Source organism: Aphanomyces astaci (genome assembly GCF_000520075.1).
Source record: "Aphanomyces astaci strain APO3 unplaced genomic scaffold supercont1.48, whole genome shotgun sequence".
Taxonomy (NCBI): domain Eukaryota; phylum Oomycota; class Saprolegniomycetes; order Saprolegniales; family Verrucalvaceae; genus Aphanomyces; species Aphanomyces astaci.
The window spans coordinates 367710-394647 of NW_009798311.1; the positions used below are offsets into that span (position 1 = coordinate 367710).

Sequence of the window (26938 nt, forward strand, 5' to 3'; positions counted from 1 at the left end):
TGATATCGTCTCTTCCAATATGTCTGTTAACAAGTACGGTACTGTACTTATGTTTTGGTGGTACTGTAATGGTCACTGTTGATGTTGGAGTGTGACATTTTTGCCTTATTAATGTACAGAGCTATGAATATTTTTGACTTCATTTTGAATATACTAACGTGATCGACCATTGATCAGCCAAATTTTCAAAATTTTCAAACTAAAATATCTCAATTGGTTTTCATGGCATTTCATTGAAACCAACATTTCCGGAAAGCTGACGGAAAGCTCTTTCGCGGCATATTCAAATGTATCAATTTAAACAATACTTGGCAGGCCAAAAAAATGTCAAAGTTCGGCACTTTACACAGTCGATCATTGATCGGCCAAAATTTAGACTTGAATTAAGTATTGAAAAAAGTTGGGTCAATTTTTCGCTCCAAAAATTCAAATACTATGTCTCAAAGGTTTACTAAATTTCAACAGGTATACGTATTCAGAGTAAGAGCTGCAAGTATTGTTCAACGTTAAATTGTTTACCTCCATCATATTATACAGGTAAAACTTATCACAAGGATTTATTTTGTCCAATGAAACATCGTATTAATTTCAATTGGACGAAACACCTTGGCCGATCGATGGTCATTTGGCCGATCAATGGTCGATCACGTTAGTATGTAGTTTACACTCGTTTGTCATACTTCGAAGTACTAGAGTAGTCTCTACTATGCACTTCATAGTCAAAGGATCCAGTACGTACTTCGCAATATTGTCTTTCTTTTACCCCAAATTTGGACTTTTGTGCGGATTCCCCATCGATCGATTCGTTGTACTGACTTTTGTATGTAAAAATGGTCGAGTCTGAAATTTATTTCACACACTAAATCGATGTGGAATTGATCGAAGAGTGGATTTGATTGGCTACTGGATTCGTCTAGTGGTTTTTGATTGGTCGATTGATTGTCTGCCGGTTTGGAGCTGCCCATTCGATTGAGCATCCCACTCAATATTATTGTCGGACACAATAAACGTGTGAAAAACACTTCGATCGAGATATAATAAATACTGTAGTGGGTTAACTATCTACCAGCGCACGCTGATGGGCTGCACCACGTCCGTCCATTCCTGGGGTAAACATGAACGGCTCCATGTCTTCCAGGTACTCGAGTGCTTAGAATAATCGCTCGTCGTCTTCGGTACTCTCACCCGCTTCCGTTACTAGAGTCAGAACGCCCTGTTCTGTCATGAACATCACCACTGCCCTGAAGCCTCGGGTAGCAGCATTGGCTGCAGCTAGTAGGAGGTTGTTGTGCCTTTTAGAGGCTTTTCCTCAGATAGTAGATAGCCAGCCATATCCACGGTACATCATTAGGATGCCGTGTCCTGATTGGCTAGCCATTAGCTAGTCCGTCTAGCCTTTAGAGCCAGTTGTTCTCACTGGTAGCTAGGCTAATTCACTTTCCGTTTCACCCGCAACCACCCAGAGTTCCCCCTGGCTTTTGCACCTTCCCACTACTAGCACAGGACACCCTCGTGGAGATATTACATCGTGCCCGACGTGGGCCACTACTGTAGCTGCGCCAATTGCGATATTTGGCTGGACAGCGAGATCAGCGCGGCCTTCATGCCAGCCGCTTCATCGCGCAAGGCGTCGACTTCGCCCAAGCTGGTCACGTCGTCGCAGATCTCGGAGAAGTTGGTTTTCCGCTTGATTTTAGTCATGAGATGGGGTTTGTGATGGTTAAAGTGGGGGTGGCGGAACACCAGTGTCTTGCGCTGGGACTCGTGGGCGATGAGCAACACCACGTCGGACTTGCACAAGTACTTGGGCAGCATGAGCTGGGCAAAGTCGACTGGGCACTTGATCTCAAAGGCGCTGCCGCCGCGGCACCACCCGCCAACATACGGCGGCGTGATACAGTATGACGCCGCCGTATGTATGTGCTTTCTATGGTCTGTCATGATGTACTTTGCGACGTTGAAGAGCCGTTCAACCATGTTGCTCGTTGGACCGACAAACTTCAAGCAGCAGTACTTGCTTGCTGTTGGTCCCATTCGGCGACTTTTGGAGCCAAAAGTTCGTCCGCGTAGCTCAACGGCGTGCTGGGGACTGCAACCATGCCAGGATCCAACAGGAGCATGACCAATGCATCCTTCTCAGCTGCAGTCAGGTGCGTAACGACACCATTGTCAAAATGGTGGGGCGAAGGTGTATTGAGGATAATTGGACGAAGCTTGAAAATAGATTATCAATATCTGCTGGCACTAAAAATAGATTATTCCATCCCACGTCACATAAGAAATAGATTATTTTTGCTATGTTATCTAGATTATTATCTCAAAGATATATTAAGTCCGAAGCCTGGTCATACTCATCATGTCGAACATCTTCTTGACGAACATGGCACCAGAGCTCAAAGATGATGGAGGGGACATGTGATGGATGTGAGTGAGAAGGCTTGTTGGAAATTGAATTATGACGGTGGAATGAAATATGTAGTCTTTTCGCGCTTGTTTTAACGGCATGAAACAGCCACTAGAGAGATTTCGCAAATGAGCCGTTGCCGGTGACAGAGCCACAACCTTTGTCACTTCATAATTCTACGGCAAACCTCTGAATCATAATTTTGGTTGCCACAGAAACGGCCAAATGTACGGAGAGTCGTGCCATAGCCAGAAACAGCCAAAGCTCAATGGCGCACACGGACAAGCGTCGTAACTGGTCGCAAGAAGACGACCTCACCCTTCTCAAGCAAGTGGCAGCCGATACTCCATTCGCTGCAGAGAAAGGGCAGCTCAGAAAAGCTTGGCAAGGACTTGCGGAAACACTCATGCCGTGCGAGAACTTCGGCCGTGTCGTCGACGGGAAGAAGGTACAGAATCGATTCCTGGCCCTCGTCGACGAGCATCGAAAATTCGATGCAACGTCAGCCCGTCTTTCTGGTTCAGACCAGGAGGAGAAGGAGAAGCATATGCTCCTCGACGACATCATCACGCTGCTGGATGACGTGAAGGCCGAGCAGCAAAAGACAGAAGCTCAAAAGCGCTCCCAAGATCAAGATGACAAGGATAAAGTCGAACAAGGTGGGCTTATAGTCCGCGAAATGGCTATGAAAACGATGAAGCGAAAATGCGACCCTGAAGGCGACGATCCAAAGCGTCCTGCGCTCGAGAACCGTCGCAACAGTCTGGCCGCTGCGATTTTGGCAGAGAGCGAACGTGACGCAGTCGCGCGAGAGAAGCAGCTCGCTTTTGAGCGCGAGAAGTTTGAATCGGAGCTTCAGCAGCGTCAGCTGGACCGTGAGGATCGAAAGGCTGAGCGTGAGCACCAGTTGGTATTGGCGAACATTGAGAGCGCAAAAATGACCAACATCATTAAGGTGTTGTTAGACAGTAAAAAGTAATCATGACTTTGGACATTTCAAATTGTTATATTTCAACAATGTCACTGAATTCTGATGTCAAGTATTCCTTGAGTGTCGGTGGGTCCATGCCAAAGTAGGATGAAATTTGGTTTCCCCCGTGGTAGCAGCAATTACAATTGGTCATGAACATAGCCACGAGAACCACCGCCCCAACATTGGATAGCATAATCTTTTGCTGCATTTTGTAGGTTGTAAATCCCCACAAATTTTTCATTCGGCCGAAGTTCCATTCGACTCCTTGGCGGACATGACTTTGGACATTTCAAATTGTTATTTTTAAACAATGTCACTGAATTCTGATGTCAAGTATTCCTTGAGTGTCGGTGGGTCCATGCCAAAGTAGGATGAAATTTGGTTTCCCCCGTGGTAGCAGCAATTACAATTGGTCATGAACATAGCCACAAGAACCACCGTCCCAACATTGGATAGCATAATCTTTTGCTGCATTTTGTAGGTTGTAAATCCCCACAAATTTTTCATTCGGCCGAAGTTCCATTCGACTCCTTGGCGGACTCGGCTCATGGCGGTGTTGAAGCGTTGTTTTGCTCGTCTAAATTGTTGCCCTTGTAGCCAGACACGATCCATTTCGAAATGAGATAGGCAGGGTCCCCGTAAATATAGTAGCCATGGAAAATGTTCGAATTGGCCTCAAAGTACTCTTGCAGCTGACTTATGCGGAGGAACGTCACATCATGCCGACTGCCTTCCAAGGGGCCATAAAAGTGAATACACAGACCATCCGGGGTCGTCAACCCTTGGAAGTTGAGGCAGTGCATGCGTTTGTGGCCTGAGGACGTCCGTTTTCCAAGTTCAATCCAACTGCTCCATTGGCGGATGCGCTGATGCAACACGTTTCAATCTTGGTCCCATCGGGAAAAGCCCAAACATTTGAAAGTGGTGACTCTTTTGCCTGAATGACTCTGGCATACTGCGCAATTCGGGCACGAACAATACGCTTGTTGCAGTAGATGAGATCTCGCCATGACGTGTAGACAAACTCGATCATGTGGTTGAATATGCGGCGAAGTTGCTCACGGGACCGGCCAAATGTTGAAAGCATGTCGTAAAAAGTGATGGGGTAGCGAAGGCGTTTGAGGAGAATTGCCATATCCTCCACACCAGTAACTCGATCCCGTGATGATGTGATCACAACGTTTGGTACGCCAAGCAGAGACGTGAGCTCAAGAACCCCTGAGACGTCGAAACGAAACGAGAGTACGGCGTCAGCATCACGCATGTTGATGTCAAAACTGACGACAGGAATCAAAGGCCGCTCCACAGGTAGACCAAGGCCAAACTCCAGAAGCATTGTAGTTGTAGCTGGACTGAGCTTCTTCCGCTTCTCCCACTTGTACACCCGAAGCGCTAGATCGGATTCGGCCGTACTCATTGCAGACACAAAGCAAATGTGTGAAGTTGTGATTGCATCAAGTTACAATCTAAATGCGTACACTTCACTGGCAGCCATTTTGTGAAATGACCAAAACGGCCTTGCCATTGCCGTTGCCGGATCGGATTCTGGTTCTATGGCACTGGCAATGGCTGGTTTGCGAAATCTCTCTACTGTCGACTACTCCAATTGGAAAAGAGGGAGGCAACGCTCAACGATTAGACGATTTTTAGCGTCGCATGGTGTGTTAAACGTTGTGGAAAATGTACCGGTAATAATAAACACAGTGTAAGAGAACCCTTGCGACGAAAAAGGACTCTAAAAAGTGTACCGTATAGTAGTAGATCGTTGGCATTATGAAAAGTCTATTTGTGTCGCGGGGACTCTGAAATGATGGAGTAAATTGCAGTACCGGTACAATAATGTCAGTGATGGAGCCAGCGTCGTCATCGTTGAAGGACGTGGCTTTACATAACTGGACGGATGCATGAATCCGCTGAGAGTGTCGAACATTCGTCGGCAACTCTCTCTCTCTGTGGGGCCAACCAACAACCAACTCTACAGTAAGCCTCTATAGCAAGACCATTCGTCGAGAGGTTTGTAGATATGTTCACTACTCTACACAAACAACAGCAGCTAGATTCGGGCACTTTTTGGCAGATATCCACGGCAAACCAAAAGAGATGGCTTACAGTTAAATACAAGACGCTAATGTTAGGTTAATGTTATCCTGCCGGATTCTCGTTGGATTTTACGTTCGAGACATTGGACTCTAATTACTGTTGTATTCCAATCAGAATACGCCTGATATGGCCAATCACAGGCGAGAAATGTTTTGGAGGACAGAAATCCTGTCGTCGTACTCGATGGTATTGTTTTCAATTGTATCTCACAAGATATTAAGTTTTAGACATGATATCCAATGAAGGTTATTCTAATTGAGCTGAGTTCTATATACATACAAATTTTCAGTAAAAAATTCAATTTGCAGCCCCTCGGTGCTGTCACCCACTGTAAACAACAGGGGACTACATTTAGCAAGAAGGTGATCACGAAGAATGTAATTGAGCATGCTATCTTAATTGGGTGTCATAACAAGGATACGTGTAATGGTCGGATGTATGTTGATGCTGCTGTTCGTCCATGAGCCGCGTTAAGTACGCCACTTGGTCGGTCAGAGTTGCCAGCTGCGCTCGGATACTTCCCACTTCCGCCCTCAGCTCGTGTTTGGTCTGGTCGTAGGTTGAAATGTTTCGAGTAGTATCGTCGTGTGGTGTCTTCTTGGTCTTGCGCGTGATGGCTGCCATGAGGTGGGGACGGAATTGGTGAAACAAGTTGTGATGAAACTCCCATGAGCTTGAAGTTTTGACTTCATTTGCAAGCAACGCCACGACCAACACGTCTGTCTTGGCCTTGCGGAACCCGTAAAAGTTGAGCTGCCGCACAAAGCTGTGAAAGTTTCTGTGCTTGAAGTACTTGGGCAACATCGTAGCTGCAAATTCCTTGGGCAGCTTGATCACGAACGACGCGCCGCCATTCGTCCACGCAGCAACGTGGGGCGGACACGCTTCGAGCATGGCCCATGTCTTGCGCAGGAAGAGAGCGGGCTTGGATGAGTCCATTATTGGGAGTGGTCTGCGGCGGTGGCGGCCAATTCCTGAGACTATTATTTACGATATTATGCACTTTACAGGCAATTTACAGTAATCTAAAGTTATCCCAGCGAAAACAAGAGCGACTGTTTGTTGACGGCAGTGTTTCCGCACGATTAGTTGACTCGAGTGTCTCAAAGTTCAAGTTCCAGAAAGGGTGATGAGTGTGATGCTTTGTGCAAGGGGAATGTCATCCCCACTTCGATATTATTCTATTCCGCTCCCATTCCCATTCCGGGCGTGGTTGTGCTCGTAATATCGTGGACAATCCACTCCGCTGGCGCCGGATGCGAGATGTAGTCTGCTACGTCGTGGGACTCCTCAGACCTATGAGCGTCTGTGGTTAAACGTGCACCTTGGAAAGAACGGATATGTCACGATGTGTCACAAAAGATAAGATTGAGCTACAGTATTCAAGGTACTGTACTCATTGAGTCTTAAAAATGATAATCCAAACTCAATTAATCAAGGTACTGTACCAGCATTACTGTACCCACTCGAACATGATCACTTGTGTTGAGAATACTATAATAGTACGTAGTAGTACGTAGTACCAGTAGTAGTACTACCTAGTATGTACTAGTACCATGTAGTATGTGTTTACAGCTGTACTTGTACACTGTACTATTACTGTACTACAACTAAGTGAGGAAATAGGAACTTTTCATAGCATAGCGCGACGACTCGAGAAACACAATACCACTCAACGGTACTATGAGTATACTACTGTAGTACTAGTACTACTAGTATCCCCCATTAGATTTCAACCAGCCGCCTTATGGTTATAGCACATCTGACTTTGCATTTGTAAACGGCACCATATTTGATCTACTGATCTTTTATGCGCATATTACGAGTTCGCGTACGACAGATGCACTCAATTGTTTAGTTAGGTCGATACCAAACATATCACCACAACTCCTCCCATACAAATATCAAGGTATTTCTTGGCTGGTGGGATATTCCTATCCCAATCACATTTCCACCATCTGGCGTAGTGGGTTTGTCACGTGAATAGCCAATCAAATTCGAAACTGACCAATCAAATTATAACGAATCATCTTCCTTGACGACGATTCAAGCAATTTGATTCGTGGATTAAGTATTATTTCAGCCAATCAATTCGATGCAAATCGAATCTCCCACTGTTTCCAGCCCAGCTTGAACTAATTGACAAACACAGAACACACCATCACATGTCCCATACTACTAGTACATACTAGTACTACATGAAAGGACAACTCCAAGTGATTACGAAAGGTCATTCGTGGAGCATTGTTCAATATTGGTCCAAGAGAGAAGCCATGAACGCGCGCCGCAAGGTGAGTTCCGCCGCGATCTTCCTCAAGAAGACGTACGACATGATCGATACCGCGCCATCGTCGGTGGCCGGCTGGAGCGACGACGGCGGATCGTTTATCGTGCGCGAGCCCAAGGAGTTTGCCGCGTACATGCTGCCCAAGTACTTCAAACATAGCAACTTTAGCAGCTTTGTGAGGCAGCTCAACTTTTATGGGTTCCGCAAGACAAAGAAGGAGGTGCTGCTGGTTGCATTGGAGACGGATGACCTCAAGAACTCGTGGGAGTTTCACCACGAACTGTTCCACCAGCACAAGCCCCATCTCATGGCCAAGATCAAGCGCAAGACCAACTACACTGAGCAGTTCTCGGACGCGACGTCCACCGGCGACGACATCGACGACCTCCGGAACGACGTCACAGAGATCAAAACCCACCTGACCAACCTCACCGACCAGATCGCGAGCTTATCGCGGCTCGTGCACAGCGTGTGCCACGACTCGTTGAAGCGGAGTCGAGACGACGAAGAACCATCGTTCGTGGCTGAGAAACCACCCCCCCAACAACGCCGGGTCATGTACGAGCAGCAGCAGTTCGTAGACAACTTGCAGTACGTGGACGTGATTCCGTTCGACATGCTCGCCGCGCCTGGAGCCCACACGTACGCGACGGCGTCCGACATGCAGTTGCGCCAGACGTTGCTCGATGCGTTTGCTTACCCAAAGCCCACCTCCGACGACGACGACCAGTACAGAATTGCCCTGTAGCAGCATCCCATCACATTTCCAAAAGCTAATTTATCGAGTAGTTCTGCAATATACTAGTCCCTACTACTAGTACTGTACTACTACCGTAGTTGTACAAGGTACTAGTACTACTAAGTAGCTGGGAATGATAGGAATGCACGGTACAGTAATGATAGAAATGTACGGTACAGTGTACGGTTGGAATGATCCGAATGCACGGTACAGTGTACAGTGTACGTTGAGAATATCGGGTCGTTGTGATAGTGGGACGCAATTGATTGCGCTGGCGAGAGCAATCATACTAAAAAAAGTGCCTGTCTGTCTGGTCTACTATTCCGATCTTCTAGTAATACTAGTCCTACAACCTGTAGAATGCAGTATTCGAGGAATAGTATTCATTACGACAGGTATTCAGCATATCCAGGAACGATGGAAGCGCGGGTAATGCAAGTCCTAAAGCAGTCGAGTCTGCACATCCCAAGCCAGGTGCTCACGGACCAAGATGTGGCCGACAGGATCCGCTTAGACATGCAGAAACGAGCTAGGAAGGTCCGCGACCACGGCGTCTTTGCTTACACGGTAACGTTACACCGACATCACACCATGCATGTTCCTAACGTCGCGCACTAGCAACCCATCGCGCCGACGCAAAACGTCAACAAGGGGTTCCTTCTCAACACGATTAAGAGCGTTGATACACACAACCAGCGGCAGGTGGGTCCGCTCTTCCATTCCGTGCTGCATGCCGTTGCTAACATTACATGTAGGAAGTGGACGCATGCTATCGCAAGCGGCAGTTGGAACAGCATCTCGACGACAACCCTAGACGACAAAGGCAGCGACTCGACACGAGAAAGCGTTCACGATCCCAGGACCGGCGTCCGCCATCGCGAGACATCACGGCAAGTGATCATGTCCACGAGCGCGAGTTCTGGGCGGCGCGGAAGGCGCTCAAGTCGCAAGCCATCTTGGACAAAGTGGGTGATCGCATGTGTTCGGTAGACAACGCCCCAGCGTACGAAAGCGACGAAAAAGCGGCCAAAAAACACAAAAAACGTGCCAAAAACGCCCAAAAAAAGCTCAAAAAGCTCAAAAAGAAGCGCAAAGCAGACTGATTTGACACTTGTTAATGGAGCCATCTTGCACTGGGGTCGTCCATGATGAAACTGTCTTCGTGCGTGCCGCCTTCCAGCAAGTGCGCGCAAAACTCGCGCTGCTTTTCGGGCGTGAGCTCGGTTTTCTACTCGAGTAGTAGTTGGATTAACAGTTAATGGATGCTTTGTTATATCTCACCATATTGGGCACCACAATGTTCACAGGCGAAGATGGACTGGTCAGCTTGAGGCGGCATTGGAACTCCATGAACGCCGCTTCCACGATCAAACGCTCCAGCGGAACACTCAGCACATGCAGCGCTTCCGTGTACATGGCTGCCGCGGTCGTCCACGCTTTGTGTTGCTAGTATGTTTGTCAATCCGTAGTACTACTAGTAGTAGTACTACTACTAGTACCTCTTCGACGTTGGCTTTGGCGAGCCAAAAGATGGCTTTTTCCGGCGCGAGGGGCAAATGCGTCGGAATGTCGGCAAATACGACGCGGGCCCCTGCCAACGAAAACTATTCCAAATATATAAATATATATTTCTCGAAACGCAGACATATATATATATATATATATCCAACTCATATAGTACGTAGTTTTGTACTACCTTGGACGTGTAGATCGCTTCGTCCAAGTGCTGCCGGAGGGCCTCTTGCAACCGAGATGGAAACGGCGTTGGGTGGTCTGTACTAGTAGTAATACTAGTAGTAGTAGCCATCGCCACAGGTGCTGCCTTGAACCACGGGGGCACGTCGTCGTTGTTGGTACTAGTACCAGCAACAGTGCTACTATTACTAGTAGTAGTAGTAGTAGTGTCCAAGTTCACGGTGGGGCTTTTCCGCAGCATGTTGCTAGTAGTTTTGGCATTGGATGGTGGGCTGGTGTTGGGGATGTCTTGGGGTTTCTGCATGAGATCTATCACCCCAGCCTGGCACATGGGGGCAACTTCTTGTGCGGGTTGCTTGAAGTGCGATGATGGCACTTGATGGACGATGCCGTCCTGGGTAGGGTAGGCATGGGAGGACGGCGCGACGGCGGCGGGCGCTTTGAAGTGCGATGACGTGGAGGCGATAGCGGTAGCTTTCATGGGGGTGGCATGGGGCTTGAAGTGCGCTGACGGCGGGATCGTGTGGTGGAGCGTGGTGGTGGTACTAGTACTAGTACTAGCTGTACTACTACTACTACTAGTAGTAGTAGAAAACTCTCGCTCGGTTTCGTTTTCGTCGCGTGGAAATGAAGGCGGGTGGAACGATAGCGCCTTTTGGGCGGATGCGCCCGTGGGCGTCTTCTTCGCCTTAAAGTGCGAGAGGAGACCGGGGGGCTGGCTCGACTTTGGCTTGCGAGGTGGCGTCGAATCGAACGTGAGCTTCATCGGTCCAAACGAATCGTCGTCGTCAAAGCCGCCGCTGGATGAGGATGCGGGGACGGACGACGACGACGGCGGTGGAAACGCGGAGGGGGGTTCGGTCGGGACATGCGTCTTGGACGACTTCCTCAACGCGCTAAACGTGGAATGTGCAGACAGCTTGGGTGTTGGAGTGGGTGGAACCGTGGGTTTGGCCTGTACTGTGTCAAGTCAATGATATGAACCGGAAAGTCCATACCTCCATGGTGGATCGTTGAGGACCAGCGGAATATGTGGACTCGCCAAACGTATCCGTTTTCTCATGTCGCGAGGAAGCTGCGGTTGGTTGCGCTGCGTTGATCTTGGTCCTGTTCAGTCGATCCATGGTCACTTTGCTGACTCCGGCAGTCGAGGGATACGTGCTTGTCGGACGCGACGTCGTGATGGTGGACGACTTGGTGGCATCTACACGTCGAGAGGCGAGGTACTCCGTCAACCTTTCTCGACGGCTGTCTCGGGAGGCGACGCTGGAGTGGGAACTGGAGGTACTTCCCGACGTCGACTTGCTGGATCCTGCCGCCATCATCGCGCGAGTTCAAATTTTGAAATTCACCAGCAGCAGTGGGTAGATTATCCGGATATGGTGAACCTAGGTACCAAAACGTGTAGGATTTCAGTCTCGTTTTGTGAATTGTAACCGCCAGTTCTGCGCCAAAGCCAAGAATGCGATGAACATCCTTCGAGGGGCAAAGTCCTCTGATGATCAGAATCCCTACGAGGTATGTGTATCTGAACCATGATACGTCATGCATCCTCCACGGTACAGTAGTGGAACGCAGAGATATATTCGTGCGTTACAGTACTGGTGTCTTTGGCAGTCTGGTCGGCTTAGTGAAGTCAATCAATGATCCTGCTGCTTGATGATAAAGGCAGGAAGCAGGGTCCATGAAACCAACGAACAAAGAGGACATTTGATCGTTGTAGACGCATCGACGATGCCATACAATATATAGTATTCCTTAACCCCTAAGTCAGACTTGCGCGAGTGCTTAAATGTCGTCGTCTTCATCTGGGATGGGAGCATCGATGGCGGCAGCCAATTCGTGTTCCATGGCGCGCTTGTGGGCTTCGTCCATGATCACCTCGGGCGGGGCAATGGCGGCAGCTTCGACAAACGTCAAGTTGTTGTCGCCGACCAACTTGCGCGCCAACCACAAGAAGGGCTTTTCAAACTGGTAGTTGGACTTGGCGGAAATGTCGAAGTACTGGAGGTTCTTCTTGCGGTGGAACGTGATTTGCTTGGCCTTGACCTTGCGATCCTTGACTTCGACCTTGTTGCCGCACAACACGATGGGGATGTTCTCGCACACGCGGAACAAGTCGCGATGCCAGTTGGGCACGTTCTTGTACGAGATGCGCGACGTCACGTCGAACATGATGATCGCGCATTGCCCTTGGATGTAGTACCCGTCGCGCAAGCCGCCAAACTTTTCTTGGCCGGCCGTGTCCCAGCAGTTGAACTTGATCGGGCCGAAGTTGGTCTCGAACTTCAACGGATGCACTTCCACACCCAAGGTCGCGACGTACTTCTTCTCGAACTCGCCGGTCAAGTGGCGCTTGACAAAGGTGGTCTTGCCGACCCCGCCGTCGCCGACGAGGATGAGCTTGAATTCGGGCATTTGCGCGGCCATCTTGACTTGCGACTGCAGAAACGAAAATGATCATCGTGGGGGCTCGAGCCAACCACGTAACCCTTGCCTCGTCCGCATACAAACGTCAAGTGAATTCGCCGCCAGACAAAAAAACCCTTAACGCTTCTCCCGCGGTATACAAAAACCAATATATTCCCCTACTGGCGTTAACCCTCATATCATTTTCCTGCCACCCGTCCCAGATCCCCACCCGAGCCAATCACAGCCACACACGGGCATTCAAAACGGCGCTTAACGTACGTTGATCTTCTACACACTAACGCCCATATTATATTCCTGGCCACCCACACCAGTGACCAATCACAGCCTAGGATGCCCAATTCAAAACAGATCTTAACGGCAAGCGATGGCATACGACGAAATCCAGCAAGACGATGGATGTTCCTTGCAAGCTACATGCTCCCTGCATATGACAGCGCCGAGGATTCAACCGACTTGTCTAGACAGTGCATATATACCATTCGTCGAGGCAAGAACAATCTCGTGGCAATAAGACTATATTTGAATTCCGGGTATTTTAGCCAATCAAATCCTCGAACTTCTCATTTTCAAATTTTCTTTGCGCGCCATACTCACAACAGCGACAACATCAGGAGGACGCAGTACCACGCGAGAATGGGCGCGACGATGACAGCACATGAGAATGCGACGCTTCTCTTCTGCGAAGGGACGTGGGCATGCCTGCCCAATGCCAGGTACACGACGGACACCACCCCAAGACAGGCATACCCGAGGTAGATGCCCATCTGGTCGGGCAAGGCACACGTGTGGATATGCATTGACGGACTCGTGTAGGGCGAACCTTGCAGCGACAACATAGACAGCTCCGGGTGTCTCTCACCCTGCAACCAACTAAACGTGGCGAGGGAGTCCTCGGTCACGTTGAACGCTTCGTGGTGGTACGTGCACGGCGTGTGATCGTCGCCGCTAATCTGAAGACGTCATTGCGCTGCACCGTTTGAACGATACATTACCTGAACACATGAATAGGTTCCACGGCATCGAGAATCATGGCAGTGAGTTCTGGGGACAAGACATTCTCGTACGAAACCCCCCGGCCCTAGACAACTATCATAGTTTCTTCCATGACGATTTGTCGACACGAACTGGTGCGATCGGCGCCTTCTGTCGTCGCGGACCGCATGGCGAATGCGGCGGTCGGAAGAGCGGGATGTGCGAGAAGAGAAGGCGCGGGAACTGTCGCTTGGCCTTCATGGACCCGTACGTCTGGACAAACGTCATGGCATCCGCTCGAACCGCATCGTCGTTGGAGAGGAGTCCGATGGCGTCCACGACCTACATACATCGTCATGAAGACGACTTGTATGATGCATCTTCGTGATCATCTACCACAATCTCAACATGACCCAGCACCACTGCATATTGGGTCAACCCGAATGTGTCTTGATGACGCTTGTTTGCGTACTTGGAATTCCACTGCCGAATTCCGACGTCATGGTTGCCGCTACCGGTTGCGCCAAACATCATAATATTCGTGAAATACAGAATATATATATATATATCCTAAATATACACACACATATATATATAAATCCTAAATATACACAAATACTAGTATATATATATATAAATTCTACACAAATATATACACAAATATATATATAAATTCTTAATATACACAAATAAATATATATATCGTAAATATACACAAATATAGATATATCGTAAATATACACAAATATATAGATATATATCGTAAATATACACAAATATATAGATATATATATCCTACCTCATGTTCCAAAATTGAATGTGGGGATACCCGCCAAAGATCCACTCGAAGCGTTGTTGATGCATTGCATGTTCGTCCCGCGACAGAACTCTTCCTACGTCGACACGCGGAACGACGTGCGCAGATGGAATGACTTGGTGGATGTACTTACCTCCATCAAACAGATCGCCGAGAAGCATCACGCCATGTGGAGGGTTCGCTTTGCGCGCGAGGAGCGAAAAGTGCCGCCGCATGTACAGGTCCGAGTAGAATTCGGTGAGCCAGAGGACCCAACTTCCCTTGACCATGTCGTACGAGTAAAAGTCCGTCAATTGGGGATCCGCGATCACCGCGAGATGGTACTCCTTCCTGTCCCCGTACGCCCAGTCGCACGAGTGCATGGCATACATTCCAGCACCGAGTTCGCCCCATGCAAAGACAACGGCCCAGACACCCCAGACAAACGACGTGCGGACATGCCACCGCCGCCACCCACCATGTCGCAGAGTCTTGTTTTTCCCAGAGCTATCCTTGGCGCCATCTTCTAGATCAGGCATCGATGACGACGTCGTGTCCGCGGTGGAACACGACGATTGACTCCGCAGTCGCGGCATGTTTGTTGTAATGAAGATTACGTTTAATTCGTTAAACCTCTTTGATTTTGCATTAAAACGTTCTTTGGACATCAATCACAAGCATGATGAATCCGTACATGGCTTAACTTCTTCCTCTCTCAATCGCTTAACTTACAGCGTTACCAGGAACGGCATGCCATCATGCATGCTTCAGAAATGGTGTGATCGAAGGTACACGTTCGGGAAGGATGGATCGAGCGAGCTGCTACTATATCCAACAATCACGTCGAATTTGGTGGTGACGACAGACATGCTCGCTCTGCATGTGCGCGTGGTTCCGCCATGCCGAGAGGACTGAATGGCTCGAGAGAGAGAGAGACGGGATTACATAACTTGGATTGTGTGCCACCACTTGGTTAGTCTATTGGTACAACGGGTCGGGGTGTTGGGTGGGCAGGAGGTTGAAGCGCTTCTTCGTGGTGATGCGTTCCTTGGAGAACTTGTCGTCTGGGGAGAAGCGCGCAGGGTGTGCCGAGTGCGAAGGCTTCCCGGTCGGGTCTTCCTTCTTCAGGGTGTAGCATCTCTTGCCATCGGCGCCGGTGTAGTACATGAGATGCATCTTGTTGGTTTGGAATAATGGCGCTGCACCAACCACGGCGCCGTTCAGTATCCGGAACATACGGATAATACACCCAGGCGAGCCAATGGATTGGCTGTGCCGAATAAGAATCGCACGCATACAAACGTCCATATGATAGTGTCCACTATAATAATAATAATACCTCCATCTGACGTGGCAGCACCACAAGTTAGGATCGACTGGAACTTCAACAACCCAATAAATACTAATAACGTTACTGGTCTGAACACTATATCTATAATTGGACAACTATGGAGCAGCCAAGCTGTGGCAATGCAAGCAGCAGTCCGCCGCGCCCTTTTCGGTCCAGAGTCCTCGAAGAACTCACTCGGAGCAACGACCTGAGCAACGCCTTGACCCCACATATGTGTTTTCAAGTGCTCAAGGCATTGCTGCCGTCAACTCTGGTGGCCACAATGGTCGACGAAATGAACCAGTTTATCTACAAATGTCCCCACGACGACAACAATCGCAGCAACTCGGGCGTACATCTTGCACACAAAGATTTATATGTAGGGCTTCTCGCGCACGTAGAAGACAAAAAGCAGCAACTGGTGGACCTGCGCCAGAAACTTGCTGCGAAACAGCACCAAAACGTCGAGCTGGCCGTCGAAATTGCAATGTACCAGGACAAGCTGGAGCAGCACTATGCCACGTTTGACGAACAAGCGGCCTTGAATGCCATCGCGACGCTCAAACATCGCAGAGTTCTTCGCGAACGGCAGTGCACTGGTAATTTTAGTTACAGCAAAATTCTTCCCCCATCGCAGCAATACCTGCATCATCTAAACGCTAGAGAATGACTATATATATATATATATAGGCTTGATGAAGACCATTGATGAAAAGCAGGATCGCCTCTTGGAGCAGGAAAAAGCCATCAAAGCCGAGCTCGACCGCCTGCGTATGGATGACTGTGCGTACCGGCTGAATGCCAAGAAACTCAAGGAAAACCAGCAATTGCTAGAGTCGGTGGGTCTGCGTTGCTATTTAGTATGGGGATATGGTGGCGTTGCTGACGACGTTGCTTAGATGAATACCCAGAAACGCCCAGATATGAACGCGCCTACCGAAACCGACCTGAAATGTCAAATCAAAGCACTGCAAGCCGATATTGCATCGAAACACCCCAAGCTCCACGACCTGTCAACGCAGATCTTTGCGGTTCGGGTATGTTGTCAATCATCTACTGTAACAGCGTGATATTATGTACTGGAACAGTGTGTTGTTATATACTTTAATAGTGCTGTAACAGTATTGTTATTACTGTATTGGGCGGGTATGTACTGTAATAATGTGATTTTATACTATATTGTGTTGTTATCTCTTGTAACAGTGTTGTTATCTACTGTAACATTGTTGTTATAATAACATGGGTTGGGCAGTTTACTCGCGCAGGACTCGAAAGCCAGTTGCAGGCCGTGGAAGGCAAATGTGAAGAGATCCAAGCCAAGGTGACGGCATACCAGCGGAGCCACACGCCAAGACCCAACTGGGATGCGTTACGGGGTGATGTCGAGTACACGTTCCAATGTCATAACCTCGCGGGAGACGCCAACATCTCGACCGCGGCGCTCATGAAGATGCAATCGAGTGCGCATCGAGTGGAGTATCTGGCCGCGGCGATTGAGCTCATCGGACTGTCGCAAGACACAGGTATGTATTGAGAAGGTTGAAGTGACGTGGCTAATGGGGATGCGCGGTGTAGATGCCATCGATCGAGAGAAACGAGTGCTGCATCATCTCCAAGTCCAAATTCGGAAGATCACAGGTCTCATTTCCACTCGAAGGCAAAGCATGAATGTGTCCACCCAACTCTTGGCCAAGATGAGCGCGAGTACAAGGAATGGTGGAAGTACCGCCGCGGAGGGAAGTAGTAGTGCTGTTGATGCTAAGAAACAACATACGTCATAATACGTGTTACTGCTTGGAGAGATGCAGCACGTGTACAATGGACTCGTCTCGACACATGAATCGCCGCTCCTGCGCGAGTTTATCCAGTTCCGCCTTGATCTCCGTGATCTCCGCGAGGTTGTCTTGGACGCACTGAAACATTGCTGCCTTCTTCATCCCAGGTTTCTTTGCCGCTGCCTTATGCTTCTTCCCGCCTGCATTAGTATCCTCGTGTCGCGCAGCGCCTTTTGCCATGGTCGCAGTTTGAAAAATACCGCCATGTTTGATGTTATCCGGACGTTGTTTTATCCGGATACCTACATCATTAGAAATCATGTTTCCAAGGTGGCACGTTGGTGCGTCCTGCGTCTTGGCTTCAGTCATCTACCTAGCGTACGCAGCGTCAAGACTCCTCTCGGTGCATGCTTGCGCTGCATTTCTGGTGGTCTTTATGGGCTACATCGTCTTCTCATCGCTGCTGCATGTGATCTTCTACCGCCGCGGTCCAGTCCACGTTCGCTCTGTCCACCACGGGTCGTTGATCTCGTTCAATCTCATCATGGCGGCAGCGTACGCCATGGTGTCGACAGAACTGCATGTGCGAGGTCTCAGTCTCATGCAGTTCGACGCGGTATGGCCTTCGTGGCTGGCCATAACCGGCCAAGTGGTGGGCGCGATGTTGGGGGCCAACCACGTCGAGTACTACTGGCACCGCCTCCTCCACTCCCGCTTCCTGTACACCCGCGTCCACAAAGTACATCATCACTACAAGCATCCCCACCCATTCGACGACATGTACATGCATCCGGTGGAAGGCGCCGCGTACTTCTTCATCCTCTACGGCCCTCCTTTCGTTCTGCCCATGCACGTAGTGTCGTTTGTGTTGTACATGATGGTCATGGGTCTCTTCGGAGTACTGGATCACTCGGGCGTGTCTTTCCACCTTCCGTACGTGTACAGCTCGACAGACCATGCTACGCACCACACAAAAGTGAATTCCAACCTTGGGTTTCCATTCCCATATTGGGACCTCGTTCACGGCACATATGATGGAGACTTTGGAGCCTAAGTTAGCCTAGTCGTGGTGTTGAGCTATTAAACGTAGTGTTCGAATGAAAAGTTGTATCGAATTTGCATTGGTATTGGATTAAAGTTATTGTTAGTGTTTAGAGTAGCTTTCAGTTAATTACAGTAATTGAAAACGAGTTCACAATGTCAGTGTACTATTCTGCACTCACTCAAACAAGGTGACATACATTCTCGTCATTGAAAGCAATAAACCAAGACCGGCTCATTACAGCTTTCCACGACGACCACCGCTGCGAGGTGTGGAGCGCGAGACCGCTCGATTGGTAGGTACACGCTTAGCCGCAGTAGGTGCACGCTTAGCCACAGTAGGTGCACGCTTAGCCACAGTAGGTGCACGCTTAGCTGGAGCCGGCTTACCGCCAATGGCTTTACTCAACCCACCCGCCACCTTGCTGACTTTGGAGCTGGCACGTTTCACCTGTGAAGCAGCGCTGCTGACCGTCTTGGCTGCCTTCCCAACCCTGCCATTCACTCGACCGATCACTTCAGTGCCACTTTTCACACCCCTCGCTGCCTTGCCAACCATCCCCGGGCCATCGGTCAGCTTCGAAGCAGCGCGGGCGACCTGGGCGTTGACGCGGCCCACTGTGGAGCTGACTCTAGCCACCCCCGAGACCACATCTGTCACTTTCTGAGCTCCCCGCTGGACTGCCTCTGAGCCTCGTTTCACAGTTTCAAGTCCGTTTTGCACCGACTTTCCAAGCTTGGACCTGATGTGAACTAGCTTCGATAGTGCTCCAGACTTGGAAGTAGCGACAGATAGCGCTGTTCCACTCGACTTGGCAGATTTCGTGGGCTGGTTAGCTCTAGTAGCCGACGTCGTAAGAGACGTCTTCTTCGCGCGAGTGGACGTCTTCTTGGCTCCACCAAGCGTCTTCTTAACTGCTGACTTCTTTGCTCCAATTGACAACCTGTTAGCGTCTGTCGTGGCCGACTTCTTACGAGACGTCTTCTTCGGTCCTGTATTGGTCACTCCACGCTTGGATTGGGTCACTTTAACCTGTGGATTGGTTATGCGACCATCACTCTTCACTCCAAACGCACTCTTGAGGTTGATCGCGCCTCTGCCCAGCACTCTGGTCGCGCCTTGGACGTGGCCTGCGTACTTTCTGACGGCCTTGGCTGCGCTGCCCACATGGGAGTTGTATTCGCGTACAGTATGAGATCCATCCTGCACGCCTCGAGCCAGCCGCCCCACGACACCCGAGTCCCCGGCATACCGGTTGGCGACGGCGCTGACCTTGGCGTTGACGCGCGCAACCGAGTCGGACACGCCAGACACGGCATTTGCGCCTCGATGGACGGACGCAGCCACCTTGTTGACGGCGTTGAGTGCCTTGGGCGTGTTCCGCAGCATGGCTCGACCGAGCTGGACGCCGCGGGGTCCCATGGCCCGCTGAACCACCGCGCGAGCCATCGGCGCCGCCGCGCGGACGACGTACGGGGCTGCCACGCGGGATGCAGCGGCAACCAACGGGACGAATTCCTTGTTCGAGGGATGGCTGCTCCCTCGGAAGGTGTGGTGATGTACTGGTTGGTCAGCATGAGAGAGCAGCTTGCGCCGAGCCAGCTCCACAACATCAGACGATTCAATTGCAGTGTTATCGCTGCCGACGTAATAATGATTGGACGAACTGGACTGGAATTCGTCGGCGTAAAGCCCAGACACAACTAGTACGCCAGAGTCTCGGCCATCCACGGTGGAGACGGCTGCCAACAAGGCGCAGAGCGCGAGTACCGGCAAGACGCGCATTCTGTTCCTGTCAAGTTGGCCTATAATACTGCATCACTTGAACCACTACGAACGACGACATGACAAAGCTGGCGATATCATTTTGGGTCACTGTTTCAATACGTAAAATCAAAGCAATTTGAATGCGTGGTGAGATATACATATTCAAAACACAGATTTAAATTGGCATATTTTGGTTAGTAATAGTGGATAATAGTGGACAATGGTCGACATGGGGTCCTACACAATCCGCACTGATAACCAATTGTCGTTGTGTTGTGGTTTGATTACCTGTAGCTTAATGAGATACTAAAGCAGTAGTAAGTGCTTAGCGTAGTTTATGTGTATTTATTTACACAAGTTATTGTCAAATCGATTCGAAACTGGAGCCGTCACCAGAATCGAATGTCGTATGAGAATGGATAAAGAACCACCTGAGCTAATCAAATCACGTTCTAGGGAATTTCTGCCAATCCAAACGTTTGACTCGACTCTGTCTCTCGGCATTGGGCAAAACCATATATATATTTGTATTGTATAGTTTGTACAAGCTTAAATGGGATAACATGGTCTCGAATGGGTAGAATTGGTTCATAATAACCCATACCTGGGTGTAAACATTCAAAATAGTGTTATCGGTTCATATTACTCATTTATCCGGATAACGCAAAGTGACTGTGATGGAACCTTGGACTTCCGCAGCATTCTCGCATGTGTCATGGCGCGGCTGTATTCCCTTCTCGCGCTCGACTTGGATGGCACTCTTCTCAATGCCTCCAGTAGAGTGACTGCGCGGACGGCCGCCGCCATCCAACGAGTGGCCGCGACCGGCGCCGTCGTGTCACTTTGCTCGGGTCGGTCCATTGCGTGCATGGCGGACTCGGAGCGTCAACTCGGTCTTGCCCACCCCTGCACGATCCTGTCGTGCAACGGAGCGGCGGCCTTCGACTCCCATCGCCGTCCACTCTACGTTGACACCATGTCGGTCGATAGCGTACGCTCCGTCCTTCGCGCCGCCGAGGACATGCATCGGTGCGTAAACCTGTACGACGAAGTCCGCGGGATCATCCACGTACGGCCATCGCACCCCGCACACCACGATCTCATCCATCGATACAGCACCCGCACTGGCGCGCAGTTCAACATCGTCCCCGCCTACGACCTCGACGCCGTCGCGCCTTGCCAAGTCGCGGTACTGGGCGACGACCCGGCCGCCATCCATGCAGCGCTAGTCGATCAGGTGTCGGCGGACCTGCAGGTCAACTCGTACAGCTATTTCGTCGAGTGTGTGCCCCGACACATCAACAAAGGCGTGGGACTCCACCGACTCGCGCAGCACCTGCAGATCCCCATCGCCGAGACCGTCGCGTTCGGAGACGGAGCCAACGACTTGGAGTTCGTGGAAGCGGCGGGAATGGGCATCGCCATGCAGAACGCCATTCCGTCCGTCAAGAGAGCGGCGAACAAGGTCACGGAACACTCACATGACGACGACGGCGTCGCGGTCGAGCTCGAAGGGATGCTCGCGAGGGGTTTGTTTGGGCCGCGGTTGGAACAAGTATCCTCGTATCTTGGATGAAACCGTCTCTATTTTTTCGATTTTTCCAAATCTTTTTTCACTCAAAAAGCAAAAAACAATCTCAGGACCTCTTAAACTTTATACTACGAAACCGTTGACCTTGGTGCCATTTTCAAATTTGCCGCCTACAGCTCCAGCGCCTGCAAAGCAAGCGTCTTGGCTTGAAACTGCGCCAGCACGTCCCGCAGCGCGGCCGCGTCGATCGCTCCCGTGTGCACAAAGAACTTGCGCTCGGAGATGTCGAGCAGGATCGCATGCGGGCCGTGGACGGACTCGGACTTGGTGAGGTTGTGGATCTGGTCGGCGATGCCGCTCTCCTTGTCCTTGCTCGTGAAGAAGATCACCGCCGGCTCGTCCGATACTGTGCACACGTCCCCTTGACACACGACTCCCTTGCTCGACTCTGCCGCGAGGGTCTTCAGAGTCGCGTCCACCGCGACTTGCTCCGCTTCGCTCAGCGACGAGTAGAACACGACCAACGACGGCTTTTCGTTGATGGAGAACCCACCGGAACTCGCGCCTTCCGACAGATCCACGACCGACTTGGGGGCCCACGGAAACCCCTTGGGGTCCGACCGCACCACGGACACCGCGTCCTTGTTGACCACCGGACGGGTCGGACCGCGGTTCGGGCCCAACACGACCAAGTGAGGAATGCCTTCCACGTCGTACACCTCGCCCAGCTCCTCGTACACTGCGCTGGCAGACTCGAACGGAATCGCGAGCCACGGCATCTTCTTCAAGTACCCGTCAAAGTCGCCCTGCGACCGATCGCCGCTCACAAACACAATCTCGAGCTCGTTCCCCGCGGCCTTGGCGGCGGCGTACGCTTCCGCGAGGACGGGCGTGAAGTTCTGGCACGGGCCACACCACGACGCAGAAAAGTACAGACCCAAGTGCTTCCCCTTGAGGTCCGCCGCGCTGAACGACTGGCCGTCGCGGTTGACGAAGTGGTTGCCCAGGATCTGCGGAAGGGTCTTGGGGATGTACGGAAAGTGGAGGCCTTCGGGGTCCTGGGACACCTTGCTTCGAGCGTTCGGGTTGATCGTGTTGCCGTGCTCGTCCACAATCACGAGCGTGGGGATGCCCTGGACCTTGTACAACGAGTTCAACGCGCTGTGGACGTCACGCGCGGCAAACGGGACCGCCACCCACGGCATCTCGCCAAAGTACTCGTCGAACGACGCTTGGTCCTTGTCGGAGCTGACAAACACGATCTCAAACGGCTTCCCGCTGGCTTGCAACGTCTTGTAGTACGTGGCCAGCTCGGGAGTGAAGCCACGGCAAGGCGGGCACCAGTGCGCGCTGAAGTAGATGCCCACGGTCTTGCCGTGGAGGAGTTCCGCCGTGGACACTTCCTTTCCTCCCTTCTGGAGCAGCGTCGGGCCAAGGAGCGGCACGAACGGCGATGTAAAGCCAGAGACGGACATAATTGGGAAATGACGTCGGTCGACTTCGATGGAATCATGAAGTGCTTCACTCACTCTTCCAGCAAAGTTATGTAGCGATTGTACTTGTCGTGGGATCGTATGGTGGGTTTGCACGTGGGAATTTATCTTGAATAAAGTATTGAAACATATTTCGATACAACCGTACAGTGTGGTGGACATCCGGATACCCGTGGCCTCTATCCATCAGGTTTTCCGGCGGAATTTCCACCGCCGTCACTCAAATTCCATCGAAGTCGACCGACGTCATTTCCCAATTATGTCCGTCTTTGGCTTTACATCGCCGTTCGTGCCGCTCCTTGGCCCGACGCTGCTCCAGAAGGGAGGAAAGGAAGTGTCCACGGCGGAAATCCTCCACGGCAAGACCGTGGGCATCTACTTCAGCGCGCACTGGTGCCCGCCTTGCCGCGGCTTCACTCCCGAGCTGGCCACGTACTACAAGACGTTGCAAGCCAGCGGGAAGCCGTTTGAGATCGTGTTTGTCAGCTCCGACAAGGACCAAGCGTCGTTCGACGAGTACTTTGGCGAGATGCCGTGGGCGGCGGTCCCGTTTGCCGCGCGTGACGTCCACAGCGCGTTGAACTCGTTGTACAAGGTCCAGGGCATCCCCACGCTCGTGATTGTGGACGAGCACGGCAACACGATCAACCCGAACGCCCGAAGCAAGGTGTCCCAGGACCCCGAAGGCCTCCATTTTCCGTACGTCCCCAAGACCCTTCCGCAGATCCTGGGCAACCACTTCGTCAACCGCGACGGCCAGTCGTTCAGCGCGGCGGACCTCAAGGGGAAGCACTTGGGTCTGTACTTTTCTGCGTCGTGGTGTGGCCCGTGCCAGAACTTCACGCCCGTCCTCGCGGAAGCGTACGCCGCCGCCAAGACCGCGGGGAACGAGCTCGAGATTGTGTTTGTGAGCGGCGATCGGTCGCAGGGCGACTTTGACGGGTACTTGAAGAAGATGCCGTGGCTCGCGATTCCGTTCGAGTCTGCCAGCGCAGTGTACGAGGAGCTGGGCGAGGTGTACGACGTGGAAGGCATTCCTCACTTGGTCGTGTTGGGCCCGAACCGCGGTCCGACCCGTCCGGTGGTCAACAAGGACGCGGTGTCCGTGGTGCGGTCGGACCCCAAGGGGTTTCCGTGGGCCCCCAAGTCGGTCGTGGATCTGTCGGAAGGCGCGAGTTCCGGTGGGTTCTCCATCAACGAAAAGCCGTCGTTGGTCGTGTTCTACTCGTCGCTGAGCGAAGCGGAGCAAGTCGCGGTGGACGCGACTCTGAAGACCCTCGCGGCAGAGTCGAGCAAGGGAGTCGTGTGTCAAGGGGACGTGTGCACAGTATCGGACGAGCCGGCGGTGATCTTCTTCACGAGCAAGGACAAGGAGAGCGGCATCGCCGACCAGATCCACAACCTCACCAAGTCCGAGTCCGTCCACGGCCCGCATGCGATCCTGCTCGACATCTCCGAGCGCAAGTTCTTTGTGCACACGGGAGCGATCGACGCGGCCGCGCTGCGGGACGTGCTGGCGCAGTTTCAAGCCAAGACGCTTGCTTTGCAGGCGCTGGAGCTGTAGGCGGCAAATTTGAAAGTGGCGCCAAGGTCGACGGTTTCGTAGTATAAAGTTTCAGAGTATTTGAAAAACTGATTTCGATATCTGGCTTCTTATATTTTGGAACGAATTTCCATGTGCCATCGTGAAGTGATGTCATTGGCTGATCTAGTTCAAAAGGTGATTTGATTGGCTGTGTTGTAAAGATTTAGCCAATCAGAAGCTCAAAAGCAAAGAAGGGACGGTCTGAATTCGTTCGAATACTGTATTTCGATTACTAATAATGGAACGACATTATTTCACACTTTTGAAATGGCGTTTGTCGTATGCATAGTTTGTTCAAGTGAAATTCGTACACATGGTACGGGCGGACGACGAAAACCGTTATGAATTGTTATCATATTCCTTCGAGCGGTTCCATGGGCAAGCAGAGTTCAAGTGTCGGCGACGGCGGCGGCGCTGTGTCGAGTAGTGCTATCGGGAAGCGGACTTGGCGGGAGGATGTCGGTGTGTTCGTGCGCTTCTGTCGCCTCCGGTACCTGGCGTATTCTGTTTTGGTGCACTTGATGGGGGCGATGGCGGCGCTCGCAGACGACAAGGTCGACGTGACCGAGTTCAACGCAGTAGCGTTCGTCAAGGTGCAGCTGATACTGTGGTGGGTGCATGTCGTCACGCACTGGTCCAACGATTACTACGACCTTGGAGCCGACTCGCTCAACACAAAGCGGGGGACGTACAATGGAGGCAGCGGCGTTCTCGTCGATGGACTCATCACGCCCGCGTTCGCCTACTACGGCGCGTGGATTGGAACCATTGTCACTGCAGGCTACGTTGCCCTGCTCAATGCCATTGACACCGAAAGCCCGTTTCGAGGGTACTGTTCCATGTATTCTTGCCTCTTGAAGGATGCAATAGCTCTACTACTACTAGTTGACATGCCACCCAACTGAACACATTACTGTCTGCCCAACACAGGCAAATGGCGATGTTAGTCGCCGCGGCCGTTGGCATCTCGTGGCAGTACACTGCGCCGCCACTTCGACTGCAATACCGCGGGTTTGGCGAGCTCTGCATTGCGCTCGTGTTTGCCGTTCTGATCCCACTCGTGGGTGCTGCGTCTCAGATTGGCACTGGCCTCCTGTCGGTGACACACTATATTGGCACGATTCGTTGTGATTGTCCATACTATTAGATACGTTCCAGTGCCCCTACGACCCGTCATGCCCTTGCTCGCCCTTCAGCAGTTTGCAAGAATGATCATCATGAACGCGCCAGACATTGACTCGGACTTGGTGGCCGGGAAGCTGACCTTCACGGCTCGCGTCGGCCTGCGCCGCGCGTCCATCTTGTACACATTGGTCCAAGTAATCATGACTGGACTTCCGCCTATTCTGGTCGCCTATGGACGGATGTCGGTCCCCGTAGCCATCGCGTTCGCGGTGGTGGCGCCCCAAGGCTGGGTCATCGCAAATGACCTACACAGGAATAACATCGCCAAGCTCCCGTTTATGGGCACTTTGCACGTGGCATCGCAGGCGGCCTCGCTTCTCGTCGCCATATCGTGCCTTGCCTACCAACGCTCTACACCCCATCATCATGGTCAAGATTGACGCGTTTAGTAAGTATTACACTATTACTAGTATGTGCAAGGGCTACTCTTGATGTATGTATACGTGTAGTACTTGTGGTAATACATTTGGACGGCCAAAGGTTACTATTAATACTACTCCGGTCCGAACAAATGTATCGACTTCTTTCGTCATTGGCGGAATTTTTCTAATTTTGTGCTAATAATGAATCTAATTGGCTCACCAGAAAGCGCGAAATCTCGACTTTGATTGGATGATTTCCGAGTAAACTAAGACCTTTTTGCTCAAAAGTTATGGCGGCAAGAAAATCTTGTCTCGCTCCTTTGCATACATAACATCCCGCTGAGGTGTCATTTTCCATTTTCGACCGACACGATCAATTGCCCACCTGTTGTACACACACTTCCACCTGCATATATGCCATCGCTACACTCGCGAGCTGCCTGCAGCCCCCGTACCGGGAATCGGAAGC

The 26938-nt window shown here is 51.1% G+C and overlaps 18 protein-coding genes across 22 annotated transcripts; 8 read left to right on the forward strand and 10 right to left on the reverse strand.

Moving 5' to 3' along the window:
• Positions 1-1545: 1545 nt before the first annotated feature.
• Positions 1546-1977, reverse strand: H257_13433 (hypothetical protein; the record flags this gene model as incomplete). The annotated part of the gene is made up of 1 exon (XM_009840940.1): positions 1546-1977. The coding sequence occupies one exon, from the start codon at positions 1975-1977 to the stop codon at positions 1546-1548; it is 432 nt and encodes a 143-aa protein (XP_009839242.1).
• A 667-nt stretch (positions 1978-2644) lies between these two features.
• On the forward strand, positions 2645-3397 carry H257_13434 (hypothetical protein). The gene has a single exon (XM_009840941.1). The coding sequence runs from the start codon at positions 2673-2675 to the stop codon at positions 3381-3383; it is 711 nt and encodes a 236-aa protein (XP_009839243.1). The 5' UTR covers positions 2645-2672; the 3' UTR covers positions 3384-3397.
• A 525-nt stretch (positions 3398-3922) lies between these two features.
• Positions 3923-4794, reverse strand: H257_13435 (hypothetical protein; the record flags this gene model as incomplete). Its single annotated transcript, XM_009840942.1, has 2 exons — positions 3923-4243; positions 4354-4794. The coding sequence occupies 2 exons, from the start codon at positions 4792-4794 to the stop codon at positions 3923-3925; spliced, it is 762 nt and encodes a 253-aa protein (XP_009839244.1).
• A 1073-nt stretch (positions 4795-5867) lies between these two features.
• H257_13436 (hypothetical protein) lies at positions 5868-6416 on the reverse strand (the record flags this gene model as incomplete). The annotated part of the gene is made up of 1 exon (XM_009840943.1): positions 5868-6416. The coding sequence occupies one exon, from the start codon at positions 6414-6416 to the stop codon at positions 5868-5870; it is 549 nt and encodes a 182-aa protein (XP_009839245.1).
• A 1315-nt stretch (positions 6417-7731) lies between these two features.
• On the forward strand, positions 7732-8563 carry H257_13437 (hypothetical protein). The gene has a single exon (XM_009840944.1). It carries the CDS (start codon positions 7751-7753, stop codon positions 8510-8512), a length of 762 nt encoding a protein of 253 aa, XP_009839246.1. The 5' UTR covers positions 7732-7750; the 3' UTR covers positions 8513-8563.
• Positions 8564-8920: 357 nt separating this feature from the next.
• Positions 8921-9606, forward strand: H257_13438 (hypothetical protein; the record flags this gene model as incomplete). The annotated part of the gene is made up of 3 exons (XM_009840945.1): positions 8921-9070; positions 9122-9205; positions 9259-9606. The coding sequence occupies 3 exons, from the start codon at positions 8921-8923 to the stop codon at positions 9604-9606; spliced, it is 582 nt and encodes a 193-aa protein (XP_009839247.1).
• On the reverse strand, positions 9218-11529 carry H257_13439 (hypothetical protein). Its single transcript, XM_009840946.1, has 5 exons — positions 11197-11529; positions 10200-11153; positions 10003-10107; positions 9785-9949; positions 9218-9731 (listed from the first exon to the last, which is right to left on the reverse strand). Exons 1-5 carry the CDS (start codon positions 11521-11523, stop codon positions 9618-9620), a joined length of 1665 nt encoding a protein of 554 aa, XP_009839248.1. The 5' UTR covers positions 11524-11529; the 3' UTR covers positions 9218-9617.
• Positions 11530-11907: 378 nt separating this feature from the next.
• On the reverse strand, positions 11908-12704 carry H257_13440 (GTP-binding nuclear protein Ran). Its single transcript, XM_009840947.1, has one exon. It carries the CDS (start codon positions 12626-12628, stop codon positions 11987-11989), a length of 642 nt encoding a protein of 213 aa, XP_009839249.1. The 5' UTR covers positions 12629-12704; the 3' UTR covers positions 11908-11986.
• A 426-nt stretch (positions 12705-13130) lies between these two features.
• H257_13441 (hypothetical protein) lies at positions 13131-15011 on the reverse strand. 4 transcript variants are annotated; one of them, XM_009840951.1, is made up of 6 exons: positions 14554-15011; positions 14403-14496; positions 14000-14114; positions 13757-13945; positions 13624-13709; positions 13131-13576 (listed from the first exon to the last, which is right to left on the reverse strand). In XM_009840951.1, the coding sequence occupies exons 1-6, from the start codon at positions 14993-14995 to the stop codon at positions 13222-13224; spliced, it is 1281 nt and encodes a 426-aa protein (XP_009839253.1). In that variant the 5' UTR covers positions 14996-15011; the 3' UTR covers positions 13131-13221. The 4 variants fall into 4 exon arrangements, with proteins under 4 accessions (XP_009839253.1, XP_009839252.1, XP_009839250.1 ...); XM_009840950.1 differs by having other exon boundaries at positions 13131-13709; XM_009840948.1 differs by having other exon boundaries at positions 14403-15011.
• A 310-nt stretch (positions 15012-15321) lies between these two features.
• On the reverse strand, positions 15322-15582 carry H257_13442 (hypothetical protein). Its single transcript, XM_009840952.1, has one exon. It carries the CDS (start codon positions 15573-15575, stop codon positions 15378-15380), a length of 198 nt encoding a protein of 65 aa, XP_009839254.1. The 5' UTR covers positions 15576-15582; the 3' UTR covers positions 15322-15377.
• Positions 15583-15842: 260 nt separating this feature from the next.
• H257_13443 (hypothetical protein) lies at positions 15843-17742 on the forward strand. The gene is made up of 5 exons (XM_009840953.1): positions 15843-16328; positions 16420-16568; positions 16629-16766; positions 16982-17252; positions 17305-17742. The coding sequence occupies exons 1-5, from the start codon at positions 15848-15850 to the stop codon at positions 17508-17510; spliced, it is 1245 nt and encodes a 414-aa protein (XP_009839255.1). The 5' UTR covers positions 15843-15847; the 3' UTR covers positions 17511-17742.
• On the reverse strand, positions 17517-17873 carry H257_13444 (hypothetical protein; the record flags this gene model as incomplete). The annotated part of the gene is made up of 2 exons (XM_009840954.1): positions 17517-17704; positions 17807-17873. 2 exons carry the CDS (start codon positions 17871-17873, stop codon positions 17517-17519), a joined length of 255 nt encoding a protein of 84 aa, XP_009839256.1.
• H257_13445 (hypothetical protein) lies at positions 17830-18612 on the forward strand. Its single transcript, XM_009840955.1, has one exon. It carries the CDS (start codon positions 17941-17943, stop codon positions 18556-18558), a length of 618 nt encoding a protein of 205 aa, XP_009839257.1. The 5' UTR covers positions 17830-17940; the 3' UTR covers positions 18559-18612.
• Position 18613: 1 nt separating this feature from the next.
• On the reverse strand, positions 18614-20499 carry H257_13446 (hypothetical protein). Its single transcript, XM_009840956.1, has one exon. It carries the CDS (start codon positions 20329-20331, stop codon positions 18784-18786), a length of 1548 nt encoding a protein of 515 aa, XP_009839258.1. The 5' UTR covers positions 20332-20499; the 3' UTR covers positions 18614-18783.
• A 438-nt stretch (positions 20500-20937) lies between these two features.
• H257_13447 (hypothetical protein) lies at positions 20938-25023 on the reverse strand. Its single transcript, XM_009840957.1, has one exon. It carries the CDS (start codon positions 23497-23499, stop codon positions 22015-22017), a length of 1485 nt encoding a protein of 494 aa, XP_009839259.1. The 5' UTR covers positions 23500-25023; the 3' UTR covers positions 20938-22014.
• H257_13448 (hypothetical protein) lies at positions 21029-21889 on the forward strand (the record flags this gene model as incomplete). The annotated part of the gene is made up of 1 exon (XM_009840958.1): positions 21029-21889. One exon carries the CDS (start codon positions 21029-21031, stop codon positions 21887-21889), a length of 861 nt encoding a protein of 286 aa, XP_009839260.1.
• H257_13449 (hypothetical protein) lies at positions 23562-25013 on the forward strand. Its single transcript, XM_009840959.1, has one exon. The coding sequence runs from the start codon at positions 23597-23599 to the stop codon at positions 24899-24901; it is 1305 nt and encodes a 434-aa protein (XP_009839261.1). The 5' UTR covers positions 23562-23596; the 3' UTR covers positions 24902-25013.
• Positions 25024-25282: 259 nt separating the features above from the next.
• H257_13450 lies at positions 25283-26687 on the forward strand. Of its 2 annotated transcripts, XM_009840961.1 has the most exons (4): positions 25283-25751; positions 25853-26017; positions 26070-26495; positions 26557-26687. In XM_009840961.1, the coding sequence occupies exons 1-3, from the start codon at positions 25297-25299 to the stop codon at positions 26485-26487; spliced, it is 1038 nt and encodes a 345-aa protein (XP_009839263.1). In that variant the 5' UTR covers positions 25283-25296; the 3' UTR covers positions 26488-26495; positions 26557-26687. The 2 variants fall into 2 exon arrangements, with proteins under 2 accessions (XP_009839263.1, XP_009839262.1); XM_009840960.1 differs by having other exon boundaries at positions 26070-26687.
• The last annotated feature ends 251 nt before the right edge of the window (positions 26688-26938 follow it).